The 12,501-nt window shown below is 36.0% G+C and overlaps 2 protein-coding genes across 2 annotated transcripts; both read right to left on the minus strand.

The window, feature by feature from the left end:
• Positions 1-605: 605 nt before the first annotated feature.
• LOC132278067 (class V chitinase-like) lies at positions 606-1,118 on the minus strand. Its single transcript, XM_059779894.1, has one exon. The coding sequence runs from the start codon at positions 1,116-1,118 to the stop codon at positions 606-608; it is 513 nt and encodes a 170-aa protein (XP_059635877.1).
• A 53-nt stretch (positions 1,119-1,171) lies between these two features.
• Positions 1,172-2,905, minus strand: LOC132278068 (class V chitinase-like). Its single transcript, XM_059779896.1, has 3 exons — positions 2,900-2,905; positions 2,057-2,145; positions 1,172-1,598 (listed from the first exon to the last, which is right to left on the minus strand). Exons 1-3 carry the CDS (start codon positions 2,903-2,905, stop codon positions 1,172-1,174), a joined length of 522 nt encoding a protein of 173 aa, XP_059635879.1.
• Between the last annotated feature and the right edge of the window lie 9,596 nt (positions 2,906-12,501).

A 12,501-nucleotide genomic window follows, 5' to 3' on the forward strand; every position in this document is an offset into this window, starting at 1 on the left:
CGCTGGCAAAAGGAAACTTGGGAAGTTACAGAAATAAGAGAAATTGGAGGAGAACGTGATGAGCAGAAACCCTAAAAAATGTAAAGCGTGAAATATTGGGGGATTTGGGATACGCTTGGAATAAAGAATTGTTTACTTATAGAACAAAGGGCATTATGGGACTTACAAAAGTTTCATTAAAACTATAAACGGTTTCCCGTGTCTCATCAGGAAGAGCATTTTCTAAAAGCTGGGGTGGGGTGTACCAGGCTCTTCTAGAGCTTAAAGCTCTTCTGCTAATATCATCCAAACACTAAAAAAATATTCAGCTTTTGGACTCTAAAAGCCAAAAACAGCTTTTACTAACCAATTCTTATTTAAACAATTAAAGAAGCCATTTTCTTTGTTTGAAAGAAAGTTCAAATTATGAAGAACAGTCCTGCTAATTAACTGGCTTGGGTAATTCCAAGTTAAAAACATTTAGCAAGAAAAATCAGTATTAAGGCCACTCAACTGACTTTTTCAATTTCCACATTATACATGTGGAGAGAATCACAATATATATTATAAATAATACAACACTTACCAGCTTGAGAGAGCACCCAATTGTCATCATTAGGCACTTGTCACAGAACGTAACCCAGTAAATTCTCCTCTTCCGCATAAGCAACCTTAATTTTGACAGCCTCAACATCATCAAAACCGATCCAAGTGGATCCGATAGTGCAGTAATTCACCATATAAGTTGCATTGTACATTGAAACAGCTCCATTCCTCTGAATGTAACTGTTGATGTCTTTATATTTCATCGACCCATCTTCGGTTATGGCAGGACCTTTTTCAGGTGCACCGATTGCACTGTCATTTGGGTTCACTAGTGTCCATGCGTAGCCATAGAAAGGCAACCCCAAAATCGTCTCGTTGGCTGCTAATCCATCATTAATCCACACATTTATACCACAATCAGTGTCTTGATCACTTGCTGGACCATACAAAGCAGCATGTGCCCCTGTATTGTTTGCCCATGTAGGCATATAGTAATCATATGCCATAACATGTACCCAATCCAAGTTCCTCCGCATAGCCTCAATTGGAAAACTAACCGAATCACCAAGATACGGTGAGTAGTGAACAGCCATTGTTAGAATAAGTTGCGACCTATGAAGTTTCTTGACTCAGATTCTATAGCGATTCACCACTCATCAAGAAGTATGGCCATATTGGCCATGTCAGATTCAGTACTCAGCGAAACCCAACAAAAGTCTAGGCCATGAAACCCATAGAATCTTGCTGTTATTATTGAAGACTGAATGAAAGACTGCCTAGAAGAAGATTGGCTGATCATTGACGAATAGAGTGAAGAGTTGGCTAGTCCACCACCAATGGATAAAAGGGTTACGACTGATGGATTCTTTTGCTTGATGGTGTCGGTGAAGGTGGAGAAGTAGTAGTCGTCTGAAGCAGAGATGGAGATTTGGTATGTGGAAGAGTTGAGGCCTGCATAGGCACATATAAGGTGAGTGAAGAGACTCGAAATTATATCAGTGGTAGGGAATTCGCTACCGGAATACCAGTAACCGGCTTTTATCCGTGTGTGTTCCAGAAGCTGAGTATGGAAGCTGGGAAAGAAGAAACATGAGGGAGAAGAGGGTAATCATACTGTTAGGTCTTGAAAAAAAGTTCATTTTGGACGTAAAACTATGCTTCAAACATTTTCATCTGCACTTATTCTCCTCCTTACTATTTTACAAAGTCCAAACCTTTAAAAGCTAGCTCGTTTAAGTTGAATGGGCACTATTCTCAATTCAGTCAAAACTATTGGCTGGCTCTTTAATGTGGACCATTGAGCCAAGGAAACATTTTTGACTTCAAGTGGTTGAATTTAATAGCAACAGGTGACCATGATGTGGCGCCATGGAAATTGGCCACTTAGGGAACCACATGCATCAGTAAATGGTAACACGTATATTTAAGGAATGGGGTTTGAGTAAATCAAAGAAGCAAGTCAACGTGTGAGGAAGGTAGCTCAATCTCAGCAACTGAGGTCCTAATGAAAAAGAATGCTATTTGAAGAAACCTGCAGAGGACCTGGCTGACCAAAGATTTGACTCGAATCGAATTCAAAAAGTAGAGAAGATCAAGGAAAGAAGATGCTGCAGCAAAGAACTAGAAAAAGAGGTTAGGTTGAACTGACTATAAATAAAGGAACCTTTTTATTTTCAAGCCAAGCAATTTCTTTATAACCATTTTCCTTTATGCAGTTTTCATTTCAATTCATTCACATCCCACATTATTTTATTGTCATTGTAATTTTTTTTTACCTTTAACAAGTCCTTACATCAAGGAAGAAAGAACTTAGTTGAAAGTTGTTCCTATTATCTCTTCTCCACAATCGCCTAAATCAACCATAAAAGGGATAGTTGACGTCCAATCTCTTGAGTTTGATATAGACTCTAGCCCGCAACCCATCACACTTTAATTGGCCACTTGTTCATGGTTGGGTTGTCACCTAGTGCTACAAATCGGACTCAGTGCAGTGCTTATGACAAGGACAAGTGCCATCCGACTTAAGTGTGACCGGCCGGTCGCACTTGCCTGATTAGCGTTATGGTGATTTGTTCGACTCCCAATATGTTTAGCACAAATGGACCAGCTACTCAACAGAATATCCGAATCAGATGATTTGATTAATCAAATTGAGCTGACAAAGGAGAAACTAACACTAAATTTAATGCAATAAAATCCCTTGTATTTGCAAAGTCAAGAACTTTGAATCTTATAACCGATTTTGATTCAATTTTTAAATACGTTTTTAACTTTTCAGATTACTTCGAAAAGTAAAGAACATTTCAAAATTTTGTTTGTCAGTTTTTGTAGAACAGACTTTCAACATTAGACAGCAAAGCCATGGCCTACGTACCTCCATATTCCAAATGTCTGCAGCCTCTATCTCTCCTCTGCAGAAGCCCCGTCTCACTTGTTCTTCAGGCAAACTTCAGCTGCCCGTTTTGTTCGGACCATTTGGAACTTTTTGAAAACACAATGTGGGCAGACCTTATTGGCTGGATGTCGCATCACTGGGGAAACCCAAGAACAACAGCAACTCTGTCGACAAACTCGGAAAGAGAAGAATAGAAGAATCTTCAGAGGAATATGGTTCCATCAAGAATCACAGACTCAATCAAAGAGAGGTTACACCCCTCATCAATGAAAAACTCAGCTTCGGCTAGGAGAGTTCGACACAACTGGGACCTCCATCCTCCTTCGTTGGCCCTCCGGACATCTCTCTCAGCTGCTCCGACACAGGAGCAAGCTGAGCACCACTTGTGGTCCACCGGATTCGAAAATCAGTCGCAACTCTGACGAGCAACAGCGGTTGAGACCAACGGTCCTTTTGGTTAAATGCTATTTTTGTGCGCCTTGATATTCAGCCCAGTGCTTTTGATTAGCTTTGGGCCTGGTCTTCCCTAGCCCATATCCCAATTCACTTTGTACATATCTATACTTGTATACAAATTGCACACATTTCGTGAGGTTTGGACAAATTCCCCAAACCCATTCACTTGTTGTCATAAAATGACTTGAAATGTGAAATGTTAATAATGTACTTATATTATTATTATTTATTATATTGTATTTTATAGTTGAGAATGAGAAATTCATCATTTAATCAATATGGGCTAGTTTGGTGTGCAAGAATAAAATAGAATGGGAATAGAATGAAGCTGAGAATGGAATGGGAATGAGTTCTAGTGTTTGGTTGGAAACACGGTATGATGACCTTGTGGGCGGGTGTGCCGTGGGAGGGTGCGAGAGACACTGTCAGGCTACCACACTGGCGAGCTATGGGTGCACAGTCCCACATCGCCTGGGTAGAGGAAAGGTGAAGTGCTTATATATAAGTGTGTCACCTCCAATTGGTATGAGGCCTTTTGGGGTGAAGCTCAAGAGCAAAACCATGCGGGCTCAGGCCCAAAGCGGACAATATCATACTATGTGGTGGAGTGAGTCGTTACACACGGAATACCATAAATATGGAATGATGATTCTTATTCATGTGTTTGGGTGAACCAATTTAAAGCTAGAATGGAATTAATTTACATTGATTCCTCCAAATTACCCTTTTATCATGAATAAAGAAATTTAACTTAAAAATAAATAAATAAATAAATTTAACAAAAAAATTAAAGTAAGAAATGAAATTGGGGCAAGATTAGGGCAAGAAGGCAAGAAGACGCCATGTTGAGAAGGAGGCGTCTCCGACGGTGGTGGTGAGATAAGGGGTAGTGAGAGAGGAAAACGGAGGATAGGAAATTCCTAGGCAACGCGATAAGCCAAGAAAGAAAAGGCAAACCTTACTTCTTCAGACTATTTAACAGCCAAACATGCAAGCTCCCCTTTTATCAATATCAATTTATAGGCAAAAGTCTTTCTAGTGGCTTTGCCCTAAGCAAAAGGGCCATAGAAGAGAGGCGGCTGGGTTGTGTTGTATTGTGGTCTTGTATGTTCCACCGTTGAGAAAGGAGATAATGATAGCGACGGCTGGATTGTGTTGATGACGACTGGGTTGTGATGATGATGGCGGCGGCTGGGTTGTGTTTATGTTCCACCGTTGAGAAAAGAGATGATGATAGCGGCGGTTGGGTTGTGTTGTGGCATGTCATCGCCGTGATTCTAGGCTGTGGAAGGAACTCCAAAGTCGATGTGTTGGAAAAGAACAGAGATGGGTTTAGAAAAGATATGATGAACAGGTTTTTTAGGCATAATGTTTTTAATCCTATTCCATGTAGGAATGGAATGTCCATTCCATTGGTAAAAAGAATGAATGATTTTGGTGGAATGACCATTTTCCGATAATGGTGGAGAATGATGATTCCACCTTTAATAGCCCACACCAAACATGGCCTAAGTTTGTCCATAAGAAAATTTTAGGAGTATCGATATGTCGTTGATCACACGTAGCAAATATCAAAATAGATCAAAGTAATAAGGCTAATTTTTTCAAACCTAGTAGTATAAGTTATGGAACTACAACATTGCTTGTAAACATTGGAGAAAAGTAAAATGATTGTGAAGTGGTCTTCGTAGATAATTAATTGATTCCAAGTTCCAATACCAAATTCAAAATGTTTTTAGATGGAGTAATTGGGATGCTTCAGTAAAAGACCCTTTTGCAAATTTACCTAATCACTATAGCATTAGTTACACAAAAAAATATATACATACATACATATATGGGGTCAAATTTGGGAGTGAAGTTGGGGAGTTACAAAATGGGCTTTAGGAACAGAAACTAGATGGATGTGTTCTTTTAGTATGTTTAATTGCTCCTTCTTATGATTTGCCAAGGTTTGTAGCGCAAATATCATTACATATAGACCCACTACTAAAGTTTGGGCCTTGCCCAATTCCTCAGACACTTAAGATGCCTTCTAAAAGACGGAGATGCCCATCAACTGACCCAACCGCAAGAAGTAAAAAGGGGTAAAAATGGAAATAAAATTGGTGGACAGATATAAATAGAGGGTTGGATGGAAAACTAGGGTTAGCTCAAGAATGAGGCTCCTCCAGAGAGATGGGATGTTTCTAAGGGTGGTTGCCCCTCTCTGAAACCGGTTGATTACCAGAGCCAATGACTTCATCTAAAAATCAACAGCCTTTCTCACACTCTCACTCTCAAAGGGAAAACCCCTTTTCTGAGTAAGAGTGTATATATATATATATGTATCTATGTCTTGTGTGTGTGTGTGGACTTCATCGTCCTCGTGGTGGTGGACCGGTGGTGGTGGCGGCGGCGGCGGCTTGTTACTTGCAAAAGGCTGTGATGAAAAATATCTGAGCAAATCAGTCATCGAGAAGATGACTCGTTCCCTGGCAGGGCGACTCGGATGGTCTGTGAGATGCTTTTTGTATTCTCACGGACAACTGTTGTTGCAGCCATGGTACCAGTCTCGTCTGATCTGATCTGATCTAAAGCAGATCTGAGCCTCATTTTATTCCCCTTGCATATATTATACTGTATATTTCAGCCTCCCCAATCGCCTCCATCTCTATTCTCGTTCTCGACTCTGAACTTGCCCTCTCTCTCTCTCTATTCTTGTTTTGCAAACTAAATCCTATTTGGTGAAATTTTTTATGGTCTTTTTGCAAAAGGCTGTGATGAAAAATATCTGAGCAAATCAGTCATCGAGAAGGTGACTCCTTTCATGGCAAGGCGAAATGCTTTTTGTATTATCAAGGGCAACTGTTGTTGCAGCCATGGTTGTGTCACATTCTCGTCTGATCTGATCTAAAGCAGATCTGAGCCTCGTTTTATTCCCCTTGCATATATTATATATAATTATATATGTCTGTGTTTCATGTTTTTCTAAGAATGTGAGCTACAATTTTCAGATTTGAAGATGGAAGAGAAGTGTCCATTTTTTAGGGACTATAGTTTGCTGGAAATTATTCAGATTTTGTTTGTGTTAATAGTTGAATACAGATACTCTTATCATATTGAAAACTGGTTCTCTCGTTTTATATTTTTTATGATACATTATTTTTTAAGTTTAATAAATAGAGTAGTAATTTTAAATTTTTTGGTAACAATTAATCTGTTTAAGGCATTACACGCATTTTTCATGGTCAAATTGCATTAAACCCCAATCCTGAGAATATATAAGATGTGCATCAATGTGACTGTACAATACAATTATTTGCAAAATTAAGAAAATTATTTTTCTTTTAATATAAATAATTCATTTTACACTGAGATTTTCGAAACTTTTTCAATGTTGCGTTAATAAAAATTTGAAAAAGTATACTTTTTCTTAAAGTTCCCTTTTAATGAAAAAAAAATCAAAAATAAAACTATTTTTAAAAGTTATATTAAAGTGTATTTTTGTCCTTATAACATTATATTGCAATAAGTTAAATATTTATGCCATATTTGGTATGAAGGAAATTTGTTCGGAATGATATAAGGAAATAAAGGATAATATGAAAGATGAACGAAGTTTTAAATTATTACATCATTATTCATAAATATTTAATAGATTTTATAAATAAAGTAAAGCATTCAACCTACAAAAAAAGAGAAACATTTATGCTACGAATGCTCATTCCAACCCCATTCCTTTGCTGGGATGCAACTTAAAAGTGGGAATGGTCATTCCATTAGAATGAAAATCCATTCCACAATTAAACATATGGAATGACTATTCTATTCCCAAGTAATTTATTTTAAAAAATTGACTTCCCAAAACACTCTTGTATTCCAAGTCCAAAAACCACCATTACCTTCTACCACAATCATTTCCGCCTTTCACCACCACCACCACTACTACTGCCTTCCACCACCGTCGCCGCCATCGTCTTTCACCGCCACTACCGCCACCGTTTGCCGCAACCACCACCGTCACCTTTCACCACTGTTGCCTTTCGCCACCGCCACTACCACCATTGCCATTGCCTTTCACCACCGCCGTTATCGTCTTTCACCACTGCTACCACCTTCCACCACCACCACCACTGTTACTACTTTTCACTACCACTACCACCTTCCACCACCATCATCACCACAGCCCACCACCATCATTACTGCCTTCCACCACCGCCACAACCATAGCCACCTTTCACCACCACTGTAACCGCCTTCCACAACCACCAACAATGTCGCCATCGCCTTCCACCATCGCCACCTTCTACCACCTCCTATCACCACCACCTTCCACCACTGCCACCGCTATCGCCACAGCCTTCCAACACCACCACCCGCCACCACTACCACCACCGTCACCGCCTTCCATCACCACCATCGTCACCACCTTCCACCACATTTCACCACCACCACAGCCTTCCAACACCGCCACCGCCACCACTATCACCACCATCGCCGCCTTCCACCACCACCACAGCCTTCCAACACCGCCACCGCCACCACTATCACCACCATCGCCGCCTTCCACCACCACCACCACCACCACCTTCCACCACCACAGCCACTTCCACTGCCTTCCACCACCACCATAATCACACCATTATCTCCTTCCACCACAACCACCGCACTACTGTCATCGCCTTCCACCAACACCACTGCCACCTTCCACCACTACTGCTGCCACTAATTTTCACCATTGTCACCACCACTGCCTTCCAACATCACCACCTACACTACTACCGCTTTCCACCATTTATTTTTAAAAAATTATTAGAGAATATCATTTTGTTAATTTTATTTAATTTATTTGTTGCTAAGAGGGATATTTTGGACAATTCAATTAGAAATTTATTCAATTCTAAATTTTAAATTGGTTCAACTAAATACTAGAATGGTTATTATCATTTCATTCCTACACATTTCATATTTACAACCAAACAATAGAATGAGAATGACCTTTTCATTTCATTCTCATTCTCATTTCATTCCCCCAGCATTTCATTTCATTCCATTCAATTCATGCACACCAGACGTACAACAATCTTTTTCCTAAGATGTCTCAGTCATCCATTCTTCTTTTCCTTCCATTTAATTTTTTTCCTTTATACCGAACCGAGCATTAAGGAACCCTTTACGAGCATAAAACATCATGTTTTAGAATCGATTTTTAATAGTATTAGGTGCAAACAGTTTTATGTAGGGTGCGTGAATCTAACTAAGGGAATAATAATAATAATAATAATAATAATAATAATAATTTGGAGAATTTAATGTCAACTTTTTTCCTTCAAGTGAGCTTCTTTGTCAAAAAAAATTAAAGTACATGGGGTTTTATGCAATTTGCTCTTAAAGAATGAATAAAATTGTTTAAAGAAACAAACAAATAGTTTTAAAATTTTAATTTTTTAACTTCATTCAAAAGTTTTATTGAAATAAAATCCCAATTATTTATAAAAATTATTGTTTTATTCTCAAACAATTTAAAATCAACTTTTTAAATAAAGTCACTTTTAAATAATTAAACGGCAATTGCAAGCAAACGGTCTATTAATGAAGTTCAACTCAAAGAAATTGTATTAACAACTTTATATTATAATCAATAAAAAAGTTGAGGTATCTAAAAATTTGAAATCGCAATTTTCATCGTCATTACAAACATAAACATCATACATTTACTAACTCGTTTGACTAAACGTGTCTAGGACTGTATTTTAAATTTTTTCACATTTTAAAATAAAAAATAATGATAAGTAATTTAAAAATAAAATTATCTAATTTATTTATGCGAGTGGAAGATGACATCATTAAATATGATAATAATCTCATCGTAACATCATCACATACGCAAATTAATTTAGTTAGGATTGTCAAACTCTCTGTTTATTACGTAGATTTCAAATCCATTTTCTGAGAGTTGGGACACATTAAAAGGTTCCAAATACAGTAAATTTTATATTTAATTTTTTTTATTAAATATACAATTATTAAATATTAACTTGATCATACCTTTGCTCTAGTGCCCCAGGGACATAGTAGTGTTGGTAGATTTTCTCTCGGTAAGTTTTTGAAGTCTCGCTTTTAAATCATACTCCTAACTTGAATGATGTTTATTGAATGATGTTTATGTTATGAAGCCGATACACGTACTCTAAGAAAAATATATATATATACACACACACACCTATATATACACACACACACCTTTGCTCTAATTACATCTACCAGTTATGTCATTTATTAAGGATTGAAATGCAACAATTATGTCCTTAGAATCTCGTTTTCAAATCGTACTCCTAACTTTAATGATGCGTGTGTTATGGGGCGGTACACACACTCGAAGAAAATATATATATATATATATATATATATATGTATGTAAGCATGTATATGTAAATATACCTTTGCTCTAGCTAAATTCACCAATTATGTCATTTATCAAGGACTGAAATGCAATGCAACAATTCATGCAACACCAGCACGGACACATGACAGGTGCATCTTTTGCCCCATTACTGACTGTGCATTGAAAATGGTTTCCACTGGCGCAATGACTGAAACACCCTGCTCCGCAACCTCCACCTCCCAAATAACCAGGGTTAAAACGGGGAACAAAGCAAACCCAGGGCACTACAAAAAGAGGGCAAAGGTGAAATCTAGGGTTTCAAAAAACTCATTAGTTTAAGAATGAGACTTGCTCAGAGAGATGGGAAGTTTCTAAGGGCGGTTGCCCCTCTCTGTGAACCGGATAACATCCGCAGAGCCGATGATTTCAGACCAGCGCCGTTAAAATCAACAACCCTTCATTTCCATTTCCTGCTTCCCTTCTTTTCTTTTCTTTTTATAAGGATATATACATATATATTGAAGTGGCTGTAAAACGCCCTTCGCTCTCTCTTTCTCTCTCTCTCTCTCAAACTGTATTGGTATGGCTGTGATGATATGTATTCGAAACAAAATCAGACGCTAGATCGTCTATTGGCGAGGCAACTCTGAGGGTCCGTGGAAGATTGGGTCTTTTTTTGGCCTTTCTTTCACTGGGCAACTGTTGTTGCAGCCATTGCGGTGTGGCATCTTGTCTGATCAAAGGCGAATCTGAGCCACCCACCCATCTCTCTTGATATGTTTCTATTTATTTTATTTTTTATTTTGGTTGATTGGTAATTGATACTCACGTTATCACTTAGTAATAGAATTATTTTTGTGGTTCTTTTGGATATATATTTCATACATACATATATATATATATATATATATATATATATATTTTGATAAGTAGGGTAAATATTTCATACATTGTCAAGCTCTAAAATCAAATTTTACATCTAATATATACGTGGCAGTGTATATTTAAAAAAAAAAGAAAAAAAAAAAGAAGGTATTTTAAGAGAATGTTTGAGATGTTCAAATAAAATATAATATTTCTTTCTAAATTTTTTTTCTCTATCTAAAATTTTCCATAGTTATATATCTTTCTTTAAAACAGGAGAAAGAGCATCCGGAATTAACAAGTCCAAGAAATTTTATAATATCAACGAAGAGCCAGAGATCACAACCCCCTCCAAAAAATCAAGATCTCTTCGAAGATCAAGATAAAAAATTAAGAAACAGTTACAAATTTTCGATATAAATAAATAGAAATCGGTAAAATTAGATAGAAAGTTATTTCTTGTATTATGATGAGGCCACGTCAAAGTAATATTAGTAAGTTTAGTTTTTATGCAAATTTTTACACATACATATTCATTCTTTCTATTTTTGTTAATGATAAAATAAGATTAATTTAGTAATTTTATTGTAAAAATTATTAACAGTAAAAGGTAATTACACATTTTGTATATTATAAAGGGGTCTTTTGCATTTAATCCTATTTTAAATAAAAAAATGAGATTGTATTTGATTAAGTTGATCAGATGTTGAATTGATAGTGAGATATATTTGATCACAAGCACTATACAATAATCAGAGATAGGATTCATTTTTTGAAATGACAAAGACAAGGTTTGTGAACTTGTGAGTTCTACCATGTTGTAGGGGCTCACAAGTAAGTTTATCAATGAATTGAATTTGGATCGGATCGATCAAATTCATATTTAATTTATTAAATAAACGGATTATCGAATTCGAATCACTAATGGGTTCTCGGATTGAATGTCCCAATCTATATCCTATGTAGTTCGAACTCGGATCGAATCGGATTTGAATTCGGATTAAAATCATATTTACTAATATATAAAATTATAAAGAGTATGATATTATTAGTATGTATATTAAGATAGTTCGAATCGAATCGGATTTGAATTCGGATTAAAATCATATTTACTAATATATAAAATTATAAAGAGTATGATATTATTAGTATGTATATTAAGAGATTTATTAGCATGTGGATGAGAACATCACATTATTGTATATATAACATTATATATATATATATATATATATATATATAATTTTTGGATTACTTCTAATACAATTCTAATAGCAGTATTGACACACACACACACGTGTATATATATATGTATATGTAAAATTATTGATAAATAATTATATATATATAACTATTTATATATATAATTTAAATCGGATCGGATCAACATAATTCATATTTTATTTGTTAAGCTAATGGATTATCGTATTTGGATCATAATCGGGTTATCAAATTTTTTGTTCAATTCATATCCGATTAATTGAATCGGATTAAGATAAAATTCGAATCAAGATTGGCTCTATTTACAGGTCTACTCACAAGTGTGAGTGTCCCATAACCTAATTTGAACACATCATTTTTCAATTCACATTTATAATTTGTTGTAATTACACGTTATAATTTATGTTTAAGTCAAATCGTTTTTCTTCTTTAGACAAACAATTGGGATTTGTCTTCCATGTTGATTATCAAAAGTTTAATAGATGTTCAAATTTTTTATATTTTTTTATTCAATTCAAAATATAAGTATCCCATTTTAAAAATAAATTATCACATCATAATGAGCTAATAATTCAGTCCCTACTACATTAAGAATAATAACATTAAAAAAAAAAAATGTTTCTAAAAAAAACACTTATTTTAAAACAGGGATTACTAAATTACAGTAATATTG

The sequence above is a fragment of the Cornus florida genome, unplaced genomic scaffold (assembly GCF_030987335.1).
Source record: "Cornus florida cultivar Cherokee Brave unplaced genomic scaffold, ASM3098733v1 CherokeeBrave_3.0.0_Hap2_Chr10, whole genome shotgun sequence".
Lineage (NCBI taxonomy): Eukaryota > Viridiplantae > Streptophyta > Magnoliopsida > Cornales > Cornaceae > Cornus > Cornus florida.

Excerpts from the sequence above, each read along its gene's own strand:
- LOC132278067 (XM_059779894.1), bottom strand. The coding sequence starts at position 1,118 with ATGGCTGTTCACTACTCACCGTATCTTGGTGATTCGGTTAGTTTTCCA.
- LOC132278068 (XM_059779896.1), bottom strand. Across the intron at positions 1,599-2,056 it reads GTCAGCCAGGTCCTCTGCAG|CTTCCATACTCAGCTTCTGG; the intron begins GTTTCTTCAAAT and ends CTTCTTTCCCAG.